This window comes from Periophthalmus magnuspinnatus, chromosome 1, assembly GCF_009829125.3.
Source record: "Periophthalmus magnuspinnatus isolate fPerMag1 chromosome 1, fPerMag1.2.pri, whole genome shotgun sequence".
Lineage (NCBI taxonomy): Eukaryota > Metazoa > Chordata > Actinopteri > Gobiiformes > Gobiidae > Periophthalmus > Periophthalmus magnuspinnatus.
In genome coordinates, this window is record NC_047126.1 from 16,890,779 (window position 1) to 16,911,551 (window position 20,773).

General features: G+C 36.5%; 1 protein-coding gene across 1 annotated transcript in view; it reads left to right on the top strand.

Annotated features, from left to right (window-relative positions):
- LOC117394130 (SH3 and PX domain-containing protein 2A-like) overlaps positions 1 to 20,773 on the top strand; it is a 122,257-nt gene that overhangs the window by 41,939 nt on the left and 59,545 nt on the right. Inside the window, exons 4-6 of the mRNA XM_033992158.2 lie at positions 6,447 to 6,522; positions 9,632 to 9,708; positions 13,551 to 13,642. Of these exons, the coding sequence (XP_033848049.1) occupies positions 6,447 to 6,522; positions 9,632 to 9,708; positions 13,551 to 13,642 (245 nt within the window). The remainder of the gene's footprint in view (positions 1 to 6,446; positions 6,523 to 9,631; positions 9,709 to 13,550; positions 13,643 to 20,773) is intronic.

The following is a 20,773-nucleotide window of genomic DNA, read 5'->3' on the forward strand; positions in this document are numbered from 1 at the left end:
CATACTACACAACAAAAGCTGTGTTATTCCTCATTCTTGATCATTTCAGTCTGTTTAATGTGATATTTATAACACCACTTTGTTTTATGTTGAACTAAAACATTGATTCATCACTTAAGACACTATACAACTGCTTAGAAAACATAAAATGAACAGTTGCTTTGCACAAACACAAGAGCAGATAGCGGTCTACTGCTCTCTGTTTCCTGGCATGTTGTCGGGAAAAAAAACAAACAAATAATACAAAAAATACCCATGCCAACCATCGCTCGACTTCCCAGATTCCACTTCACTGTCTCCTTGGTAACGGCACAGAGCGAGTGTGAAGAAGAGTTGTGAAGCGGCGTGATTGGACGATACGGCTCTGCTTTAGCCCAGTACATGTCAGAGTCAGGTATATAAAAAACATAGTGAGGCCAAGGTGCTTTTATCTGCTATCTTGAGAGCATATTACTTAACCAGCAGCATGACGTAAGACCTACTACAAGTCATATACTGTATAATTTAGAGGGAAGAACAAAGATATTGGGATTACTGATGCAGGACAATGCCATTTATTATAAAAGGTAGTTTTTTTTATTAATGGATGGAAATGCATAATTGATGGTCTGACAGTAAAAATATATTTACTTTGCCATTCTATTATGTGACGAGCTTTAGGAAATTATGCCTTATGAATTATGAAGATTTTAGCCTTCACACTTCACAGCAAAAAGGTTGGGGGTTTGACTCCTGGATCACCTGGGTCTTTCTATGCGGAGTTTGCATGTTTCTACTGTGTCTGGGTGGGCTTTCTCCAGGCACTCTGGTTTCCCCCGTCAACCCAAAATATAGGTACAATCCTCCAGTGAAGGTAGTCCCGATCAAACCTAGCTCAAGCGCCCACTGCTCCTGACATGTTCTCCCAGCAGCATTGAAGAATGTGTCAGATGCAGAGGACATATTTCATTATGGGGACAGTAAAGTGCACCTTAACCTTAACAGTCTCTTGGGAAGTCCCTGTTTGTGAAAGATATAAATGGAAATGCACAGGCTTGGTGTGAGAAAAGTACCTACTCGATTCAGTGATTTAGGTGGCACTAAGAGCAAGTCTGATAATCACAATAAATTAAACAACCAATATTATTCCATCTTTTTCTACATTTGATGGTCTTATTGGCAGTGGTGGAAGGTAATGAAGTACAACTAGGAAAGTACTGAACTTAAGTAGATTTTTTAGGTTGCTGTACTTTGGTTAACTACATTTTACAGTGAATAGTTTTTACTTTTACTTCACTACATTTGAGAGAAGGTATCTGTACTTTCTACTGGATTGAAAAGTAAAAAGTACTTTTCATATGATTTGAGGGATTATTTTTACCGTGTTCGTGGTAATATCCTGACTAAAGTTTGCAAGTTCACGCTTCAGCTTTGAACAAACAAAAACAAATACACAAAAACATAAGAAATCAAATCATATTGTTACTGCTTACCAAACTATGAATAATTTTTGAATCAATATCACTGCATTTTAACACTTTAACAAATAAACAACACTTGTGTGAAATACTTTTACTTTTTACTCTTAAAGTACATTTTTAAACGGGTACTTTAATACTTTTACTTACGTAGATTTTTTCACTTTTGCTCGAGTAACTTTTTACCTCTGCATCTGTACTTTTACTTTTACTGGTGCTTATCAGTAATTTAGTGAGGGGGAAAAGCACTACTTATGACCCCAGCATACAAGAGACAAGCTACATAAATAATTTTCTTCATATTATTACACAGGACAGTGCTTCTGATTTATTTTTAGGCTTGGTTTGCTGAAAGGTTCTTGGAAAGTAAAAATTTGTTGAAGGATGGGTGGAATTGGAACTGAATGGTCCTGCAGACAAAAGGCTTGGTGTGAAAAGGATATTTCATTTAACCAACCTTGAAAGATGGGGATTTTTGGCAGAAGCAGGAAAACCAAAAACGTTACTTATAGGACATAAAATAAACATGGGCAGTTAAAGGTGCTGTACCTGATTTTACTGTGAAAAAGAGAAGTAATTCATTTGAAACAGTTTGTGCTTTTTGGCATTTTGCCCTAATGGTATATTGAAACATTGTCCACAAAGGTCCAGAGGAGTCAGTTTAGCATATCCTCGCCCTTTTAAGAAATTAGCAATGTAAAAAAAAAAAAGTGTTGTGTCAGACTTAAACACATTGTGCCGGCTCAGCATCTGTTCTTGTTTGGAGCAGGTCGGTCACCCATCCATCTCTTTCTATGTGTTTTTCTGTGGAGTGTGGATTCAGCAGCATTTTTACAGTGTGTGTGCAGTGGCAGTGAAGACAGAGACAGCCCAGCACCTGTGAGTTTAGTGCTGTCAGCAGCCAAGTCTATAATAACACAGCACATTTGGTGACAGCGTGCCATAACTCTGTTTAAGAACTCATTTGTAACTTCTAAGGATTTGCTTCCCTCCAGATTAGAGGACTGCAGGCTTATACTGTATTAGAAACTTCAGGGCTTAAATCTGTATTTGACTTTGTATAGTAAAAATTTTTGATATGACAAGCCACAATCATCGTCATCGTTATCATCATCACCGTCATCATTCTTCATTCATCAATCATCATCATCATCATTATCATCAAGAAATGTTGCGTAGTACACGTTTAATTGCAAACATCAAACTGAATGATAATACAACTGTAGCATAGTAACAAACACATTGGATAAAATATTCAGACTTGCATATGTAATTGTGTAATAAAAATATAAGAATGTTCAATAATTTAAATATATTCAGTACAAGAGGTTGGGTAATAGGCTCTGTGCACAGCCGCATGCTAGCTAACCCATTGTGTCTCAAAGCAAATGTTAACTTTTATTAAACGCATACAATATAAAATAAACAACCCATTAAAATTGATTAACATAAAGGCTACCCAGTTTTTAAAAATATGTAAATTATTTGAGTGTGTGATATTATTTTAATATTTGTCATGCTTCAACATTAGCATTAGTGTTAACACATGTATTTCATTGAGCTAACACCTGTATTTCTAAACGCAGAAGTGTCCTCCACTGACGTTTTCATCTCATTTGTTTAATCTTTAACATGTTGTCAGAGGCATACACCCTCAAGTCACTGTCTCCTGTCTTATCTTTTAATATTTATTCATTTTATCACGCAGATGTACTTGTGTAAATATTGCACTGTGAGATTGTGATATTAGCATCGTCTCTATTTTCAACAAACAAATACTTTTTTTTTGGTTTTACAAGTAAACATGTATTTGTAAATCCACAATCTCACACACCGAAGCATGCATGGCTACAAAGTATGAAATAATTATCATCACACACCAGGACATCTTGTTAATATAGCCTTGAAATGCATGTTCACAGCTAGTTAGCATAGAGTATCTTAGCAACAAGCTGTCAGTCACACCATCACATCGCCCTGTCATGTGAGATAAAAGATAATTGGCTGGGATGTTGTCCTTCAGTGTTTATTTTATTTTTTTACTGAAATCGGTCATAATAATTTAAAGCCCAAGGAACCATAAATAAATATTGACTTTTGTTGATGAAATGGCTGCTGTTAATTAGAAGCGCAGTCCTCTTCCACATGTTACTCAGAGTACTCAGCAGGGACATAAGGAACACAGTTTGACCTGGAAGTATGACCTTTGTTACTTGACTACATCGACTGCGTCTGGTTGTGGCTGATGACATTTATGATTCCTATAACGATTTTGGTTTATAGTCATTACATATGGACCCATGATGTCTTCTCAATTAGAGCTGTAGTCAGTGCTAGAACATAACAAAGTAAAAGTAGTAAAGTACTATACTTAAGCAGACTTTTACTTTTATCTGTATCTGTACTCCACTACATTTTTGAAAAGGTAAAAGTAAACAAGTAAAAGTATTTTTTATGATTGTCTAAGACCTGTTGAAAATGCTGCGGGGTTATTATTATTATATTCAAATAAAAACGGTAGGAAAAAAATATCGATTCAAGTGTTTCTGTTGAACAAAACAAATCTTCAGAATCACTACAATTAAATGTTCATTAGCTCTTAAAATCTGTGCAAAATACTTTATTCTTGAAGTGCATTTTTAAATAGGTACTTTAATATTTTTACTTGAGTAGATTTTTTGATGTGATACTTTTAATTTTGCTTGAGTATCTGTACTTGAGTACTTCTTCCACCACTGGCTGTATTCGACTAAAGAAATTCTTGGTCGACTTAAGACATGTCCCGCTAATAGATTAGTCGATTAAAAAGGAGGCGTGACCAAAAGCTTAGAATGATTAGGCTAAGTCTCTATGTATCTGACCAAAACTGCACTCGCAAGACTCCAACTGCACAAAAAAGTACCCGGAAACAATTTATTTATGATTCAATTTGCCAATCATGACTTTAATCTACCAAAAAATACCAAATCTTCAGCTAACTCACTCACATCTTCTTTTTGTTGTTCTCCCATATAAATCTGTATAATCTAAATACAATGATAAGTTGAATAATGCAAAATTTTGGTTGGCTAAGGCAGCATCAGCCGATCAATCGACTATGAACAACTGAAGGTCTCCAGCCCTAATCTCAACACAATGTTTTTCTGCGTCACTAATTGGATATAAGATGCTTGACATTTCCTGTGCGAGACATATTCAAGAGCTCATGGTCATTATATTGTCGTGCCTGAACTTGATGTATGTTCTTTGTATATAAATAGCAATGGTTAACATAACATAACAAAGTAAAGGTAGCAGTACTATACTTAAGTACAAATTTTAGGCATCTGGACTTTGCTTTTCCTTCACTACATTTGAGAACGGATAACTGTACTTTCTATTCCACTAAATTTTTTTTATATTGTGTGAGACATGCTGAAAAATCTGAGGGGTTTATTTTTTACATGTCCATAGTTTGAGCAAACAAAAATCTATAAATAATAACAGCTAGGAAAAAAGAGATCGATTCAATTGTTGCTGTTGAACAGACGTCAGCACAAATCTTTATTATAATCACTACGTTTTAAGCTTTATTAGATTTCAAAATCTGTGCAAAACTTTTTACTTCAAGTACATTCTTAAACGGGTACTTTAATACTTAGATTTTTTTTTCATGTGATACTTTTACCTTTACCTCAGTGTTTTTTGTATCTGTACTTTTTCTGTTACTTCTGTTACATCTTGCTTTACTCTTTCTATAGTTCTGCATTGCACTTTTTTGGGGGGGTTATTATTTTATCTGAGACTTGCCTTAACAACTGAATGGCCTCAGTTTCATAGGACATTGAATCTCATCTAAAAACGTGCAATTGGCAAATAGTGTTCAAAATTCTAAACACATCCATCCCCATGGAAGACCTGAGCACCCTATTCTTATTTACTCTTTCTGACCTCAGTTTCATCTCTATGTCTTCCCCTGTTTTCTGTGTTGCTTGTGTCTCTTCCCATCCTCCCATCCTTATTCAGTATCTCTCTCTTTCCTCCCTCTCCTCCTCCACCTCGAGCTCCCGTGTCAGCGTTTTCTCCCCTAACCCTGTTCCGTTGTGCTGTATGAATATATCTGGGCTCGTTTGACTCAGTGTCACCCCCTCTGCGATCACGTTCTCCGCTGCTCCGCGCCATGGGACCGGAGCTGCGGAGTCAGGCTTTGGTTTGGAGGGAAAGCGTGTGATAGGAACATGGCGCTCTGGGGTTCACTAAAACGTATGAATAAAGTGTCAGACAGAAACTCACCCCATTGTTTTACTACTCTGTCAAATGATATTGGAAGGCTGTCAATTACAATTACCACAGGGTTTTTCCTACAAGTCCACGCAAACCACAGTGCGTTACTGACCTACCTTTGACTAGGGCTGCTTAATTAATCGAAAATATATTATTTACGATTGGTTTAATCAACACTGAAATCTGTTATTTGCACAGTGAGAGTATGGTGGATCAACGTGATTATAATTAAAAACAGGTACAATTAAAACACGAGACAGATGGCACACAAAATTGATTATGTAATGTTTGTAGTCGTTTGGTGTAATAATCAGGATTGCACACACTATATATTTTTTTTCTTCCTCATAAGTGAAGGGAGAGTGGTGAATGCATTTCCACTATTTTATTGGGAATGTAACTGTTCAAAAGTAATTTCCTTCCACCAACTTGTGGGTCAGTGGATTCAAACCGTGAACCTTCAGATCAATGGACAAACACTCTACCAACTGAGCCACTGTCACCCACTAGACTTAGTCCATCCAATTTATTCAATTTAAATCACAAAGTTTGATGTAGAAACTGGCAACTTTGGAAATATTTTGTAAAACTGTCATGCACTGTATTTTGAAACACGCTCTTTCAAAATAAATTAATCTCTTAATTATAACCAGGCCTGCATCAAATCACATGTATATGATCCAATCAGGAGTACATTCTAACCTCTCTCTTGTCTTTGACCCACAGATGCAAATCTTGGACAAGTTCCCAATTGAGGGAGGGCAGAAAGACCCCAAGAAGAGGATCATCCCATTTCTCCCAGGTAACACTCTGCTCCTCTCCAGTTTATCCAAATAGACGAGCACATTAATAATTCATGTCTGGCACTCTCGGGGCGTCAATATGAGCTGGCTACTGTATGTGTGTGTATAGATCGACCGGCTGTACCGTGTTTCTGCTGACTCTGGGAATTTCAATCTTGACAATACTGTATTCAGATGTGACATTTTGGGAAATTTTTGAATGAGAGACATTTATGAGCGTAACGAAACATGGTATGGTTGGTTTACATTGCTTCCAATTGGGGGTTTCTTGACATTTTTATTTTGTCTTGTGGATCTTGTTATACTGCATTTTATTTTATATATTTTTTTTACATTTTATGCAACTTTTTACCACAAAATAACACATTTCTATTAGCAGCCATGGAAGGTAACAAAGTACAAGTAGTAAAGTACTATACGTAAGAAGAGTTTTTAGGTAGTTTTACCGTGGATACTTTTTACTTTTACTTTGTTACATTTGAGAGCAGATATCAGTACATTCTACTCCACTACATTTTTTAACTTGACTGAAAAGTAAAAAGTACTTTTCATTTGATTTGAGAGGTTATTTTTACTATGTTTGTGGTAACATCCTGACTAAAGCTTCAGCTTTGAGCAAACAAGAATAAATACACAAAACTCATAAGAAAAATGAAGAAATTGAATCGTATTGCTACAGTAGACCAAAATATGTTAACCTATGTAATTTCAATAGCCTGTTAACAATAAAGTGGCTGTACCCATTTTTTCCATACAGTTGGGCAAAATTTGTCTTGCTTTCTGCCTGCTCCATGGGAATGTTATCACTTTTCCTGTAATGCTCCACAGTATGGCGTCGTACTCGTCTTTCTCTGTGGAGTGACTGTGTGGCTGCTGTAGTCCTTTAGCTACAATATGTTAATGGTACACAGTTGTAAAGATTATAGCTTTGTTTTTTTCATTAAGCCCAACTACTTAAACATCTTACTGCTGCAGAGTGCTTTGGTAATTAATCTGACTCATACCACGACTCATTATTTTTATTTGATTATTTGTTTATTTATTTCCAAATGTCCTTTTTAATTGTTTATAGCTTTTGGGTACCTAGTGCTTTGTTTTGTAATTGTTAAGTGGCTCATTTGAATAACAGATACTATACAAGTCTATCCAAATCACAAATAGTGCCAAAAAGACCTGTATCTTGGTTCGATATTTGCACTTTTAACCATATCAGGTATTGGCCTTAAAGGTGCACTATGTAACCTTTGTTTGGGAAGGTCCGCCTTGGAGAGGTTATTGGTTTGACTGAAATGTTTCACAGTATAGCATTAGAGTTACACATTTTGCTTGTCCGTCTTCTGTTCATTCAATTACATGTTTTTATTCTTAAAAAACAAAAAAACAAAACACCGTGTCAGACATCCGTTCTTACAGTCTTTATGAAGATATATGTGTTTAATGCCATACTGTGGAATCTAAGGAATAACATCTCCATGGAAACAAGTAAGTGAGGACCCTCCACTGAAACGTTACATAGTGCACCTTTAAATCTCAATCACAGTTAGGCCTTTCTTGATAATTACTGTATTGTTTTATTGTCTTATTGGCTCAATATTTATCGTCTGTACATTTTCTTTGTAAACATGTGGAGCGTTTCAGTTTTTATGCAACTAAAACCTTGAACAATCTTCCTGAAGACGTGAGACAGGCCTCTACTTTGACAATGTTTAAATCCAGGCTCTGAACCGTTCTGTTTAGCTGCACATATGAGTAAAAGGTTTTTATTCAGCACTCTTCTCTTTTAATGTCAATTTTATGATGATTATTTGTGATTATTTATGGTTAGATTTGTTGTATTGTGATTTGAATGCCTTTCTTATTCTGTTAAATTACTCTGTGCATGAATTGTGCTATACAAATAAACTTACCATGCCTAATAATCAAAGCTCTATGACAACAGGCTTATCACTTGAGACTGGAAATAGAAAGCTTAGCATGTGCTCACGTTGTCTGCTGGTGGGGGGCTGGGAACGAGGGGCTACAGTCTACAATGTGTGGGGCCTGTGCAGTGAAATCCTATTTGTTATTTAGAAAGCCATGTCACCGCGGAGGTCAGAGGATCTATAGGGGAACAGCTGGGGCCTTGTGTAGCACTGAGAGCTTATGTGCTCTGAGTGGTGTGCATTACTGACATCTGCTGGAGGGTTCGGGTCCTGGTCTGATGCTCTTTCGAATAAAAATGATGTTGAGATTATTAGGTTAATCTGTACCTTTTGGTGACGCTAACTGTCAAGTACTTTCAATCCAACTTTCAATATAACTATAAAAACTAAAGTTACACCTAGAGGTAATTGTTTTGTATCTAGCTGTTTATGTTAAAGCAGACCTGTAAACAAAATCAACATTTCAGAGCTTTTGACTGTCTCATTTGGCCTCTCGATGTTGTATTTGGAGTGATTCATGCATGTTTAAGCGTCTTTATTTACTTATTTTGAAGACACCATATTGCCGATCAATCCCCGTTTTAACCGCCACCGGCATACGCCCACAGCTACTTACTTCATTGTTCACTTTTATTTTCGTAATCGATGATATTCGTAGCATTCGGCAGCATTATGTAGTCATTTTGGTACAAGTGGGAAAAAAACAACTGCTACCGTGATCTGCAGCTATCTATATGAAGGGCCGACAGCATGTGGCTCTTTGTTGTAATGACATTTATGGCAACGTCCGCTCCCATTGGGCACCACAGTTTTCTAACATGAAAATCAGCGTGCTTGTTTTGTTTTATTAAGTCAGTTTAGATGAATATTGTGATTTAAAATGTGCAAATTATAAAATGATGATCCACAGGTGTCATAGATTATAACTATATAGCAAATGTTATATTAACTTTCAGTCATAAAGTCAAATAGTTGGTGGAATGTTGGAAGACTGGGAGCAGTAGCTGAAAAAAGAACAAATGAAAAATGTTATGTAAAATGATACATGCACCAAATTGTACCACTCCCTGATATAAATATATATTTAGTTAGTTTTGTATGTTCTTTCTCTAGTGTAGCAGTTTTTTCATTGCAATAAAAATGCATAAATTGCTTCACTTGTTAAAATCACTCTTATTTTATGCAGGCAAAATCTTGTTTCGGAGGAGCCATGTTCGAGATGTGGCCATGAAGAGGCTGCGCTTCATTGACGACTATTGCAGGGTAAGATACACGTAAACGTACTCTACCCTCTTCGTGTATGACTCTATTGGGATGATCCAGGTCATAGGTCATACTCTTTCTCACCCTTTTGTATGATTTATGACAAGTGAATGAATGGTGTCGACCTATTTAGAGAAAACGCTCACTCAAGCTTTTTTTATTAATTTTATTATATAGATTAAGTCCTTTATGCTATTTAACTATTTTATGTATTGTTGTGCATTGTATGTTTTGTTGCTCATGTAAAGGGACATTTACTCTTAACCTAGAACAACTCAATCTCTATGTGTAGCCAATATTATAGGGAGACCAGTGCCTTGCCAGATGTCTAAACTTTACCAGCTTCAAACTTTAACTTTAGTTGCCATTTTGTTTGGTTTCACAACTGTAGTTTTGTGGTGAAAACAATGTTATCAGGTCAGCTAGATTTCGCATGACAGGCTGACCTAGTTACATTTCCAAATTATAACCACTCTCCATTCTTAGCTGTTCACCACAAATCACTCGCTCCCAATTGCTGCCCTCATCCAAAAATGAAAGCTGGAATCTGTTGCCATCTTATTTCCTGTTTCCTCTCTTGTTTTATTTATTCCCAAATCAAATCCTGCCCTCCCCATTTCCTTCCTTCTTGTACATAGTCAAACTGGATACAATTTTCATCTTTTTCTCCCTATACACACAATTAGGAGGAGGCACAGTTGGCCCACATTAGCAAAGGTTACATACCGTACCAGCCTTGTAATTGGGACCAAAAGATTTCAAAAAGTCTTAAGGCAATTACCCACACATCTGAAATGTTCGGGCTAAAGTGACTCCTCATTACCCAAATAACCTAAGGCGGTTTTGTGTTTGGAGTTGTTATAGAGAGCTTGTTTTTGAGCTGAAAACTGGAGTGTGCGATTGTGTTTACTTCCGACATCCTGTTTGTGAAGCGAACAACGAAATGAGCATAATTACCAAGTGTTTCTCCGAGGAAAAGCTCTTGGGAGATAGAACTGTCCAGCCAGATGTTGGTGTACCAGTAGACACATTATTCTCATCCACCACTGAGTGATGACCCAAAAGTTGTCAAAAATTTATACCCAGATATAGAGTTGGGCAGATGATCAAAGTTTTGAAAATATATATTTAAATATATGGTTGTACGTTGAATTGAAATAATGTTGCCTGAATATTCTTCAGATGCTCCAAATAACGTATATTTACTAATCAATACTAAAACTATCAAAGCTAAATTCTCACTTCGATAGGTACTGTTTATATAGTTACATTAGAAACAGTCACATTCATTGTACAAAATAGAAATCTTATGGCCCATGTAAATGAACCCCCTGTAAATTAACTCTCAAAGACATGCTTATGTTGGTGAATATGTGAAACCAAATGAACCCTTACTACTTGTCTTGGATATGTCCCACTTAACACCCATAGTTGTTGGGGCCATCTCTAAGCACCTGCATCCTCTTGTACTAATAACCAGATCAATGAATGAGAAGAGAGAGAAGTCAGGAAGTGTAATTATCCAATTTTGAGGAAATGAGGATGTCCAGACAGCTGCTGGTTCACCACTAGAAACCATTTTTTCAATCGTATCTGGCCTGGAGTTTTCTATGGGGACTCAGTGAAAAGTACCTTAAATGCTGGTTTAAAACGCTGTTCTGTACATGTGTAGTTTAGTCACATATCTTCACCTTGGCCACATACGTGGCCCCTTTTCATGCTTGCTGCTAGAATCATTAAATATACATGACCAGTCAGACATAGGATGCTGTAATGTGGTTGAGAATACAAAGAGGGAACAATGGGCAAAGACTCTGGTGAAAACAGAAGATATTTATACATTTAATATGAATAAGAATATGGGGAATTTATAATTTTATACTGTCACAGATTATATGTCACAATTGTATTGTTAATTAATTCTGCTTATTCAGCCCACAATGTAATGATTAGAACTAAAAAAAATATAATTGTAAGAACATTTAAATCAATATATAATCCAACAAATTAATAAAAAAATAAGGAATAAAAATAACTACGCTTATCGCTTATATTCCTTCACCTAGTAGTAATTATTTGCCCACTCGGGATCTCTGAAGAGCATCTGATTGCTTTTTTGCTTAGTGTTGATCCAGCAAATGCCACAACTATGTATTCTCAAATTAACATAAATGTGTATATATATATATATATATATATCAGTCTGTTTAAGTATGTGACTTGCTTTATGAAATCAAAGTTAAAGACATAAAGAGAGGGCATTATGGAAACTTTTTTTTTTTTTTAAGCTTTCTATCATGTTGCTCATCAAAAACATCCATGCATGTTTCAGTAATTTCTCGATCTCTCCCAGGGCCTATTTGAACCCTCCTTATGGCTATCAGTAAGCCTATTTCATCCCTGCTCCAACACGACAATTCTCCATAAATATAAAAAAACGTGGTACAAAACTGTACACAGCAACTTGACAAACCTGATTATGTTGATATGTTATTTTTGAAATAACCTTTTCAAAACAATAAAAGGTAACATGGTGATCTAAATCTGTTATTATGTGTAAAATACTCTTTAAAGAATGGCAATGTGTTAAACAAAGGAAGTGAAAGGAAATACTGTGTTTGATTTTTATAGAGCCGTTGTGTCATTTTGTCAATAATTGTAAATATTTACTTATATTTTTTATTTGCAAAGGGACAGCACACATTAAGGAACATTTAAGATGTAAATATGCAAAGATTAAAGCCAACGTGGCAAATTTCCATCTTCAGTCCTTTGGTAGGTTGATGTAAAACAGTCTGCCCCTCAATATTAAAAAATAATTTAGTTCTACATGGGGACATTTTTGACCCTTGAACAACCACAGTTTTAAATCTTTTGAAAATGCTGCCAGTATTGAGAGCCACATATATGAGCAGCAGTGTGTTCCACGTCTGACCTGCTCCATAAGCAACTGAGACTTGTCCAAAACCACTTTTCCTAAACAGCACAAAGCAGTCACCTCTAGAACCTGCTCTTGTCCAATTTGAGTTTCTTTTCACAAACTGCTTTAAAGGAGATGGAGCCTGATTGTTACAAACTTTATACAGTGGTCCCTCGTTTACCGCGGGGGTTACGTTCTAAAAATTACCCGCAACAGGCAAAATCCGAGAAGTAGTCAGCTTTATTTTTTACAATTATTATGTTTTAAGGCTGTAAAACCCGTCACCACACACATTATACACTTTTCTCACACAGACATTAACATTTTCTCACATTTCTCTCTTGTTTAAACACTCTCAAAGTTCAAACCTTCGTAGGCGCCTTTGTCGGTGCAGAACGTTTCATCGACATTGTGGGTTTTGTCGGGGAGAAAACTTGCAAAAATACAGCACTTCAGAGTCACACTGCGATCCAACATTTATGTAAATTTGACTGAACACATTCTGTACTGTACAGGAGACACAGCACAGCAAATTTGCGAAACAGCGAGGTCGCAAAAGGTGAACCACGTTATAGTGAGGGACGACTGTTTATCAAAATTAAACTGGCATATTTCATTTTGTATTTCTTCTAACAATATATATATAACACTAAAATGTTTTATTGTGATACTCATGGATTTCAGAGAGATGAACATTTAGCACTGATATCATAGCAATAAACAATTTAAAGTCCTCAAAATGTCACCTTAAAACATGAAGCTGAAACCCATAAATAACCCAAACGCAAATGCTGAATCACACACAAAATCTCTTCTTTACATATTCAGTGTTTGATTGCATGTTATTATTATGAGCTGTTTCATGGTTATTTCTTTGATGTCAGATGACTGCCCTTTGACCCTGTGGTTTCCGTGTGTGCAGGCGCTGGTCAGGCTTCCTCCTCAGATTTCTCAGAGTGAGGAGGTGCTGCGCTTTTTCGAGACCAAAGCTGAGGACGTCAACCCCCCCGTGGAGTAAGTATCATGTCCAGATACACGTGCCTCTATAAAAGCTTTCACTCTTTGTTCACACGGGCCATGGAGCTCAACAGTCACAGGGCAAGGCTGGTTCCAGACGTAAAAGTACCATTCTTTTTTTTCCCCTTAAACATTTTGAAATGAAAAGTTGAATCCATATTATAGTTTAAAGGGCCCATATTATGCTGTTTTCTGATCTATGTTATAATGTTGTTTCCTCATCACAAACATAACTGGAGTTGTTTTTGTTCCACCTTGCGTTGTCATGTGGTAATACAGGAAGTGGTCTACAGTGTCTTTAAACATCTTCACTAGAACTGGACAATTTCAGCCCTGGAATGACCAATCTCTACTGTACAAAAGACAAAAGGTAGCTGTTAACTTGAAAACTGCCACTACATGACATCACAAGGTGGAACGGAGCATTTTAAGCTTTAGAGATGTGGACAGACTAATGCAGGGTTACTCAAACATGTGTGAATGAAACAAAACACAGCTCCAGGTATGTTTTTGAGGAGTTAACAACATTATATAATGGCTTAAAGTTCACAAGAGGCAATTCTGTGTAATATAGGACCTTTAAAGGTTATAGTTGATGGCTATTATATGTGGTAAGATTGTATTAGCATAAAGCCTAACCCACAAATTTGCTACATTAAAGCATTCATGTTTCCATTAACATGACCTATCTGTGTCTCAGATGCAAAGTAAGCTTGTTCAAATCAAGCATAGCCTTTACTGATAACTGTTGTAGGATAAATTGTACTAGCCCGAGATGTTGTGCTCCATTGCAGTGAATGCATTTATGTTACATTTCATCCATAATCCACTGCTGATTTATGGCGTCTCCTGCTGTATGTTAAGATTAATGACGGCACAGCTGCACCGTCCTCCGTCTTAATCACAATGTGTAAATCTTCTTGCGCTGGCTGTTAAAATGTTGCAGCACATAGATAGAATTTGGGATGTTGATGGAAATCACACCTGATTGTGTTCAAAATTAAACATAAATTGTCTTAACATGTTAGATGGTTTCCTCCTCTGAATTTGATAGTGATTTGTCGTCTGTCAGGGTTTTAGTCTTGTGAATTATGTGTGCTGCCTAAGGCCTCTATAGTTGTTGAGATATTACCAGGAAAGGCTTCAAAAATCTACAGATGAAAAATGTAGATGTTTAGTATATTGTCCAATATAGCGATGGTGAAAGCTTATGTCGTTCTATGGGTTTGTGATTTTTAGCTTCATCATTGTTGGGAAAATGTTCTTATAAATAGTAATTTCACCAACATAAAAAACACTACTACTACTACTACTACTACTACTACTACTACTACTACTACTACTACTACTACTACTACTACTACTACTACTACTACTACTACTACTACTACCACCACTACCACTTCCTGACTATACTGCTGTCGAATGGCCTTGTAATATTTAGTTCCATTCATACTGTATAATAGTCCCTCTGATTATGGCCTTCATAATAGACTTGCCTAATTGTACAGTGGCTACATGCTCATTACTCCTCTCTTGTCTATTCCCTATTCAGAATCCAGTCTGCGGTTGGTTTGGTTGAGGTCTCCATGTGGGTGGTGCTGGGCTACGGTGCCTACACTGGGGGGGGTTTGATGGATACGGGGTGCGTGGATGGGAGCGGTTCGTCTCAAAGCACAGGATAGGCCCTTTGGGTAGATTTTAATTAGAGAACACAATCTGCCGCGCGGGCCTCAAATGCCAGTATCTCCGTGTTCATTTGTTATGTGTTCTTGTATTTGTGCAGACAGCTGGCCCTCAGGAGCTGCTTTTACCTCCTGTAAGAATCAGTATCTCCCCTCAATATTTTGTAATCACTTTTAAATGTTCTTGTTGATTCAGATAGTCGAGTAGCTTTTTAAATATGCTCTTATACCATGGTAAACCAATACTGTTTGTGAGAGATATGTTATAGAGTAAATTGTAGTAGTCCGAGAGGTATGATGCTGGAGTACTAATGCAGGAGCCGTCAAGATATTGTGATAGTGCTGTGCATTCCAGTCTAGTCCAGTCCAGTCTGGCTATGTTCCTGTTGTAGGGAGCATTATACCTATATGCCCTATACAGCACCACAATGGACTTTCTCTAACAGTATATACCCATTTATGTAGGTTTTTCATTTCTTGAGTTATTTTGATCATTTCAGCTGCTATCTATACAGTGTACTGCTCAGTGCTCTGTGAGTATAATAAAGAAATATCCATGTACTTATTTTAAGGTTTACTGGTGTCTCTATGTTGTACTAAAGGCGCTGTACCAGATTTTAACTTCATCTTTTCTACTTCATCTTAAGAAATGTGAAAAACAGAACTTTTCTTTTTAAATGGTTTGCAGCTCTTCAGTGTTATTCCTCCCTTTCCTAATGCATTCAGTTAGCAATCGCAATGACTTTATAAGCGTGTTTTCACAACAAACTTTTTCTAACCGTGTACTAGCCTTATGACTTACTTCCTGACTTTTCTGTCTATTGGAAATGTATTTAGGTTTGATACAACTGTGATAATTGTGCAAACCTAAACTGTCACATGACCTTTTTTAACCTTTACTTCATTCAGAGATAACCACAGTTTATTAATACTTAAGAAAAATATGAAAAATACTGACTTCAGGGTTACTTCTCTCCCTTCTGTATATTTTCGCTGTACCGGCCCTTCTCCTCTGAACACAGGATTTAGTAGCCTGAGCCTGACAGTATTTCTCAGCACAACCATAATTGCCGTCTCCCTCTTTCATAAAGCCCACTCCTTCCTTTTTAATCCTCGGCATCTCACTTTGCATCATAAATATCCAGTGTATTTAATTGGCGAGACAGCTCAAGGTTACAAACACCGACGCGATCATTCTTTTGATCAACGGCTTTAGCTTTTTCTCGTCTGCCTTTCCATCACGCCTGAATGCTCCCTCTTTCTCCCATCATGCACTGCTTTCTAAATGCCTTATATTATGCAAAATTGCCATTCTGAAGCTTTGAACCAAGTTGTAATTCTGTTTCCTTATTAAAACATACCTGGAGTTGTGTTTTTACAAGTTTGACGAGTAGTAATCTAGAACTCACTATGTCCAATGTACATTCCCTTAAAATAAATACAATAATTGAATGAGTAATCTGCCTCTCTAAACATTTGTACAGCTATATGCTATATTTTGGTTTGCCATGAAGTTCCTACGCCTTTAAAAATGTCATACAGTAGGTAAAAAAAACTTGTTCTAATACTTACTAATACTAATACTTTTCTGGTGGGGGTCTGTCCCTGTCTGACATTTAAAGGTGCATTATACAGCTTTTCTGGAGAACGGTGTTTTTCTTTTGTTTTTCAGAATTATTATAGAAAAACATGCATTCTTACTTTGAGTGAGCTCACCTCTCCACAGATCTCATCTGTAACTCGGCCTGGTGACGTCACTTGCTTGTTTTTCGAAAATGCATACATTTATTGCTACGTCATAGGTCTGTCACGACAACAAATTTTGAAGTGCGTTGTATTGCTTTACCTAAATACAGATGATAAACTATAGTATAGAAACCAGACTACAAAGCAGAATTATCCACCAGAAAGTATTATAAATTTTAAAAAATGGCTTTAAAAAAAAGCAAAATAACAGAATGCAATACTTAGTAGTTAGTTTGTATCTATAACAAGTCATAGAATTTCATAATTCAACCTTCATAGTACAGAAAAATAACCCAAAAGTTTGCCACTAATACGAAGAAAAGTCATAAACATTGACCCCCAAAAATAATTATTCCATCTGTCACGTATTGAACGATAACTCACTAAAGTAATTATTGTGAAAAGCGTAATGGTCATGCCATGTGGAACTTTCCAGGCAAAGCAATAATATCTCCATGGAAACAGACATCAAACGCTCCACCAGAAAAGCTACATGTCGTGCACATTAAGAAACTTGTTTAGTCACAGTTTGCTGCAAATAAACAGAAGCATGTCCTCACACTGCCCCCTTTTAATCATCCACAAATCAGGCATAGACGTTTTGGACTGGAGATACATCAGATAGTCTAAGTCATAATGGCATAAACAGAGAGAGAGATAGAGGGGAGCTCAATAATGAATAATGTGACGATGAAGCCAATGCACAAACAAGAGAATTAATCACCACAGCTTTACTTTTCAATAAAATATGACTTGTCTTGCCACATAATATTAGGGTGAACATCCATTACTTTATGACAACAAAGTGGCTAACGTATCGATTCCCCTTTCACGTTTTCGGTTGTACAACTATTACTTCTTGTCCTTCGTATTGCAAGAAAAATTAGTGCTAACAATAGGGTTTGGCAATTGTAAACATTGTAGTGTTTTAGCTTAAAGGTCCTATATTACAAGAAACTGACTCTTGTGAGCGAAAAGTTATGTTATAATGTTACGTCATCAAAAACATACCTGGAGTTGTGTTTTGTTTCATTCACACATGTTTGAGCAATGTTTTATTATTAGTCTGTCCACACCTTCAAAGCTCAAAATGCTCTGTTCCACATTGTGATGTGATACAATGGAAGTTTTCATGTTAACAGCTCCCGTTTACCTTTAGTTCAGTGGCAGTTCCATAGCTGAAATCATCCAAATGTTTCTAGTGAAGGTGTGTGAAGTTTAAAAACACAGTGGAGCACTTCCTGTATTACCACATGATGACATCAAAAGGTGGAACAGAGTGTTTTCAGTCTGAGAGAAGAACTCAGCCTAAATATGCAGGATATGTGTGTTAAATGTGTGAATGAAACAAAACGCAACCCCAGGTATGTTTTTGCTGAGGAAACATTATAACAGATGAAAAAATAGAGTAATATGGGCCTAGGGATCGTTTCATTTAATGATACAGTATCTATATCGTGGGCTTCTGTATCGATATATCGCCAAGAGTATTTTGTAGTGTTTTTTTGTATATTTTACCAAATTATTCTGTCACAGCTCTACATTTGTGTGGCTCGTTTAGAGGAAAGAAACTTGTTTATGCAGAACATTTGACATTTGACTTTGATACTTCAAATAGTTTTACTTCATATTAACTTTGGTTTAACACATACTTTTAGTATCACAGTTGTGATTTACCGGTAGTAAATATATTGTGAGCCGTTAAACTGCACCTGTCCCTGTACATGCAAATGTGGAGCTCATATAAGCTGTGGATGAGTAATACTGGCCAATGTAACAGTCTGATGAATTTTTCTAGTTGGTAAAATGCACAAAACAAAATGCGCTGTTATGTTCATTCATCTTCAATAAATACAATTATTATTTATTTTTTGTGAAAATGGGGTAGATCATTAAGTGTCCTGAAAGCCTTTATTTTTCACAGAATCGTATTGAATCGATTTGGAATATATCGTCTTGCATTGTATCGAATTGACAGTGCACTGTATCGAGATACATATCGTATCACGGCCTATGTATTGAGGTATTGGCAACTTCATAATGATACCCAGCCCTATAAGGGGCCTTTAATGCTGAATATTTACCTCCAAATACATAACATGTATGGCAGCATTTACAACTGATGGGACATAATTTACAATTATACATTATGGACATTATAATAGTAGTTATAGTAATAGTACATAATGATATAATAATTATTTTCAACTGCTCTATATAAGTTTTTTGAAGGGGCATCCTCTACCTGCTGGCCTTCATGAAGTTGTTATTGCTTTATAATATTCCACAGTATGGCATTTAACTTTATTAGCTTGCATTTATTCAAATACCAGTACATGTTTTTTTTCTTGCTCAAAATTACCATTAAAACATATATTCCTGCTGTGCGTATACTCATTTGTCCACAGATATGACCTGTAACTTGGCCTGGTGGCGTCACATGCTCGTCTCCATGGAGGTGAATCAGGCCATACTGTGAGGCGTTTCAGGCAAAACAGGAATATCTTCATAAGGGCAAAACGATTGGGGAAAATGATGGTACTTAAAAAATTTGGATTAATCTTGCAGCCCTAATCTCCATGGATATGCACAGGTGGCATACAAATCACCAGATAGTTGCATAGTGCATCTTTAATTTTATATTATGTTAGCTTCCTGGTTGAACTTAGACTGGTGTCATATATTCACAGGACAATCAGAGACTCGGATCAACTTCTCAAACTCTGGACCCACTGCCCTCTCTCTGTCTGTCTGTCTTTGTCTCTCTTTCTCTCTATCTGTCTCTCTCTTTCTGTATTTTAATAAACGCAGAATTACCAGGAGGCTAAGCTCTCACCGCTCACTTTCAGAAAGGCAAAGATTGTTCAGTTAATCGTTATAAGACGTCATGATCCAAGGGTCCAGCCTCGTGTCACTACTAAATTGGATGGGCCCTTTCCATTCCCTTACCCATAATGCATCTTGGCTAAATGAAAGCGAATTAAAGGGAGTGTGTTTAGGAATGAGATTGGTCATTGATTTAAAGCTGGACACTGGGGTTTAGGCCTGTGTGTGCATATATGGGAGAGAGCTAAGTGCCGAACTAGGAGGAGAAAAGTCATTTGAAATTGGAGACGGATGGACCACTGAGGAATAATTTGAATCCATCAAAGTGCGAGTATGTGGGTATCCTGTTAGCTCATCTCCTGCCGTCTGCTGAGATCATGTTCAGATCATGTTAACTCTTTGTTGGTAGTGGCTCTAGTACTTTTTCAATTGAAGCAAAACATATTTAATGCAGAACTAAAGTTTAATTATTGAGTTGATCTCCAATGGAAAATTCCTCTGATTAAAAAAAACAAGCCATTTTATAAGGAGAATGCTGAGTTTTTGTTTGTTTTTGTTTGTTACATATTACCTTTACCTATTACATTTATACACTCACAGACACAGCAGAGACCTTTGCCATTGGCTCCCATGCTGAATTTGGAACATGTCTTTATAATATAATGATATCAGCTAGCACAGCTATTAACCATTGTTAAAATGTTTAAAAATACCTATATCACCACTAGAGTCATAAGCTAACACTAACGAATATGAAATCTGTATAATCACTGTTATGCATTGTTTTTGCACACTGGATATGATTTCATTTGCTCCAGGTCTCATCCACCTGTAATCCCAAAAAGTTTCCAATAAGAAAATGGCCAACGTG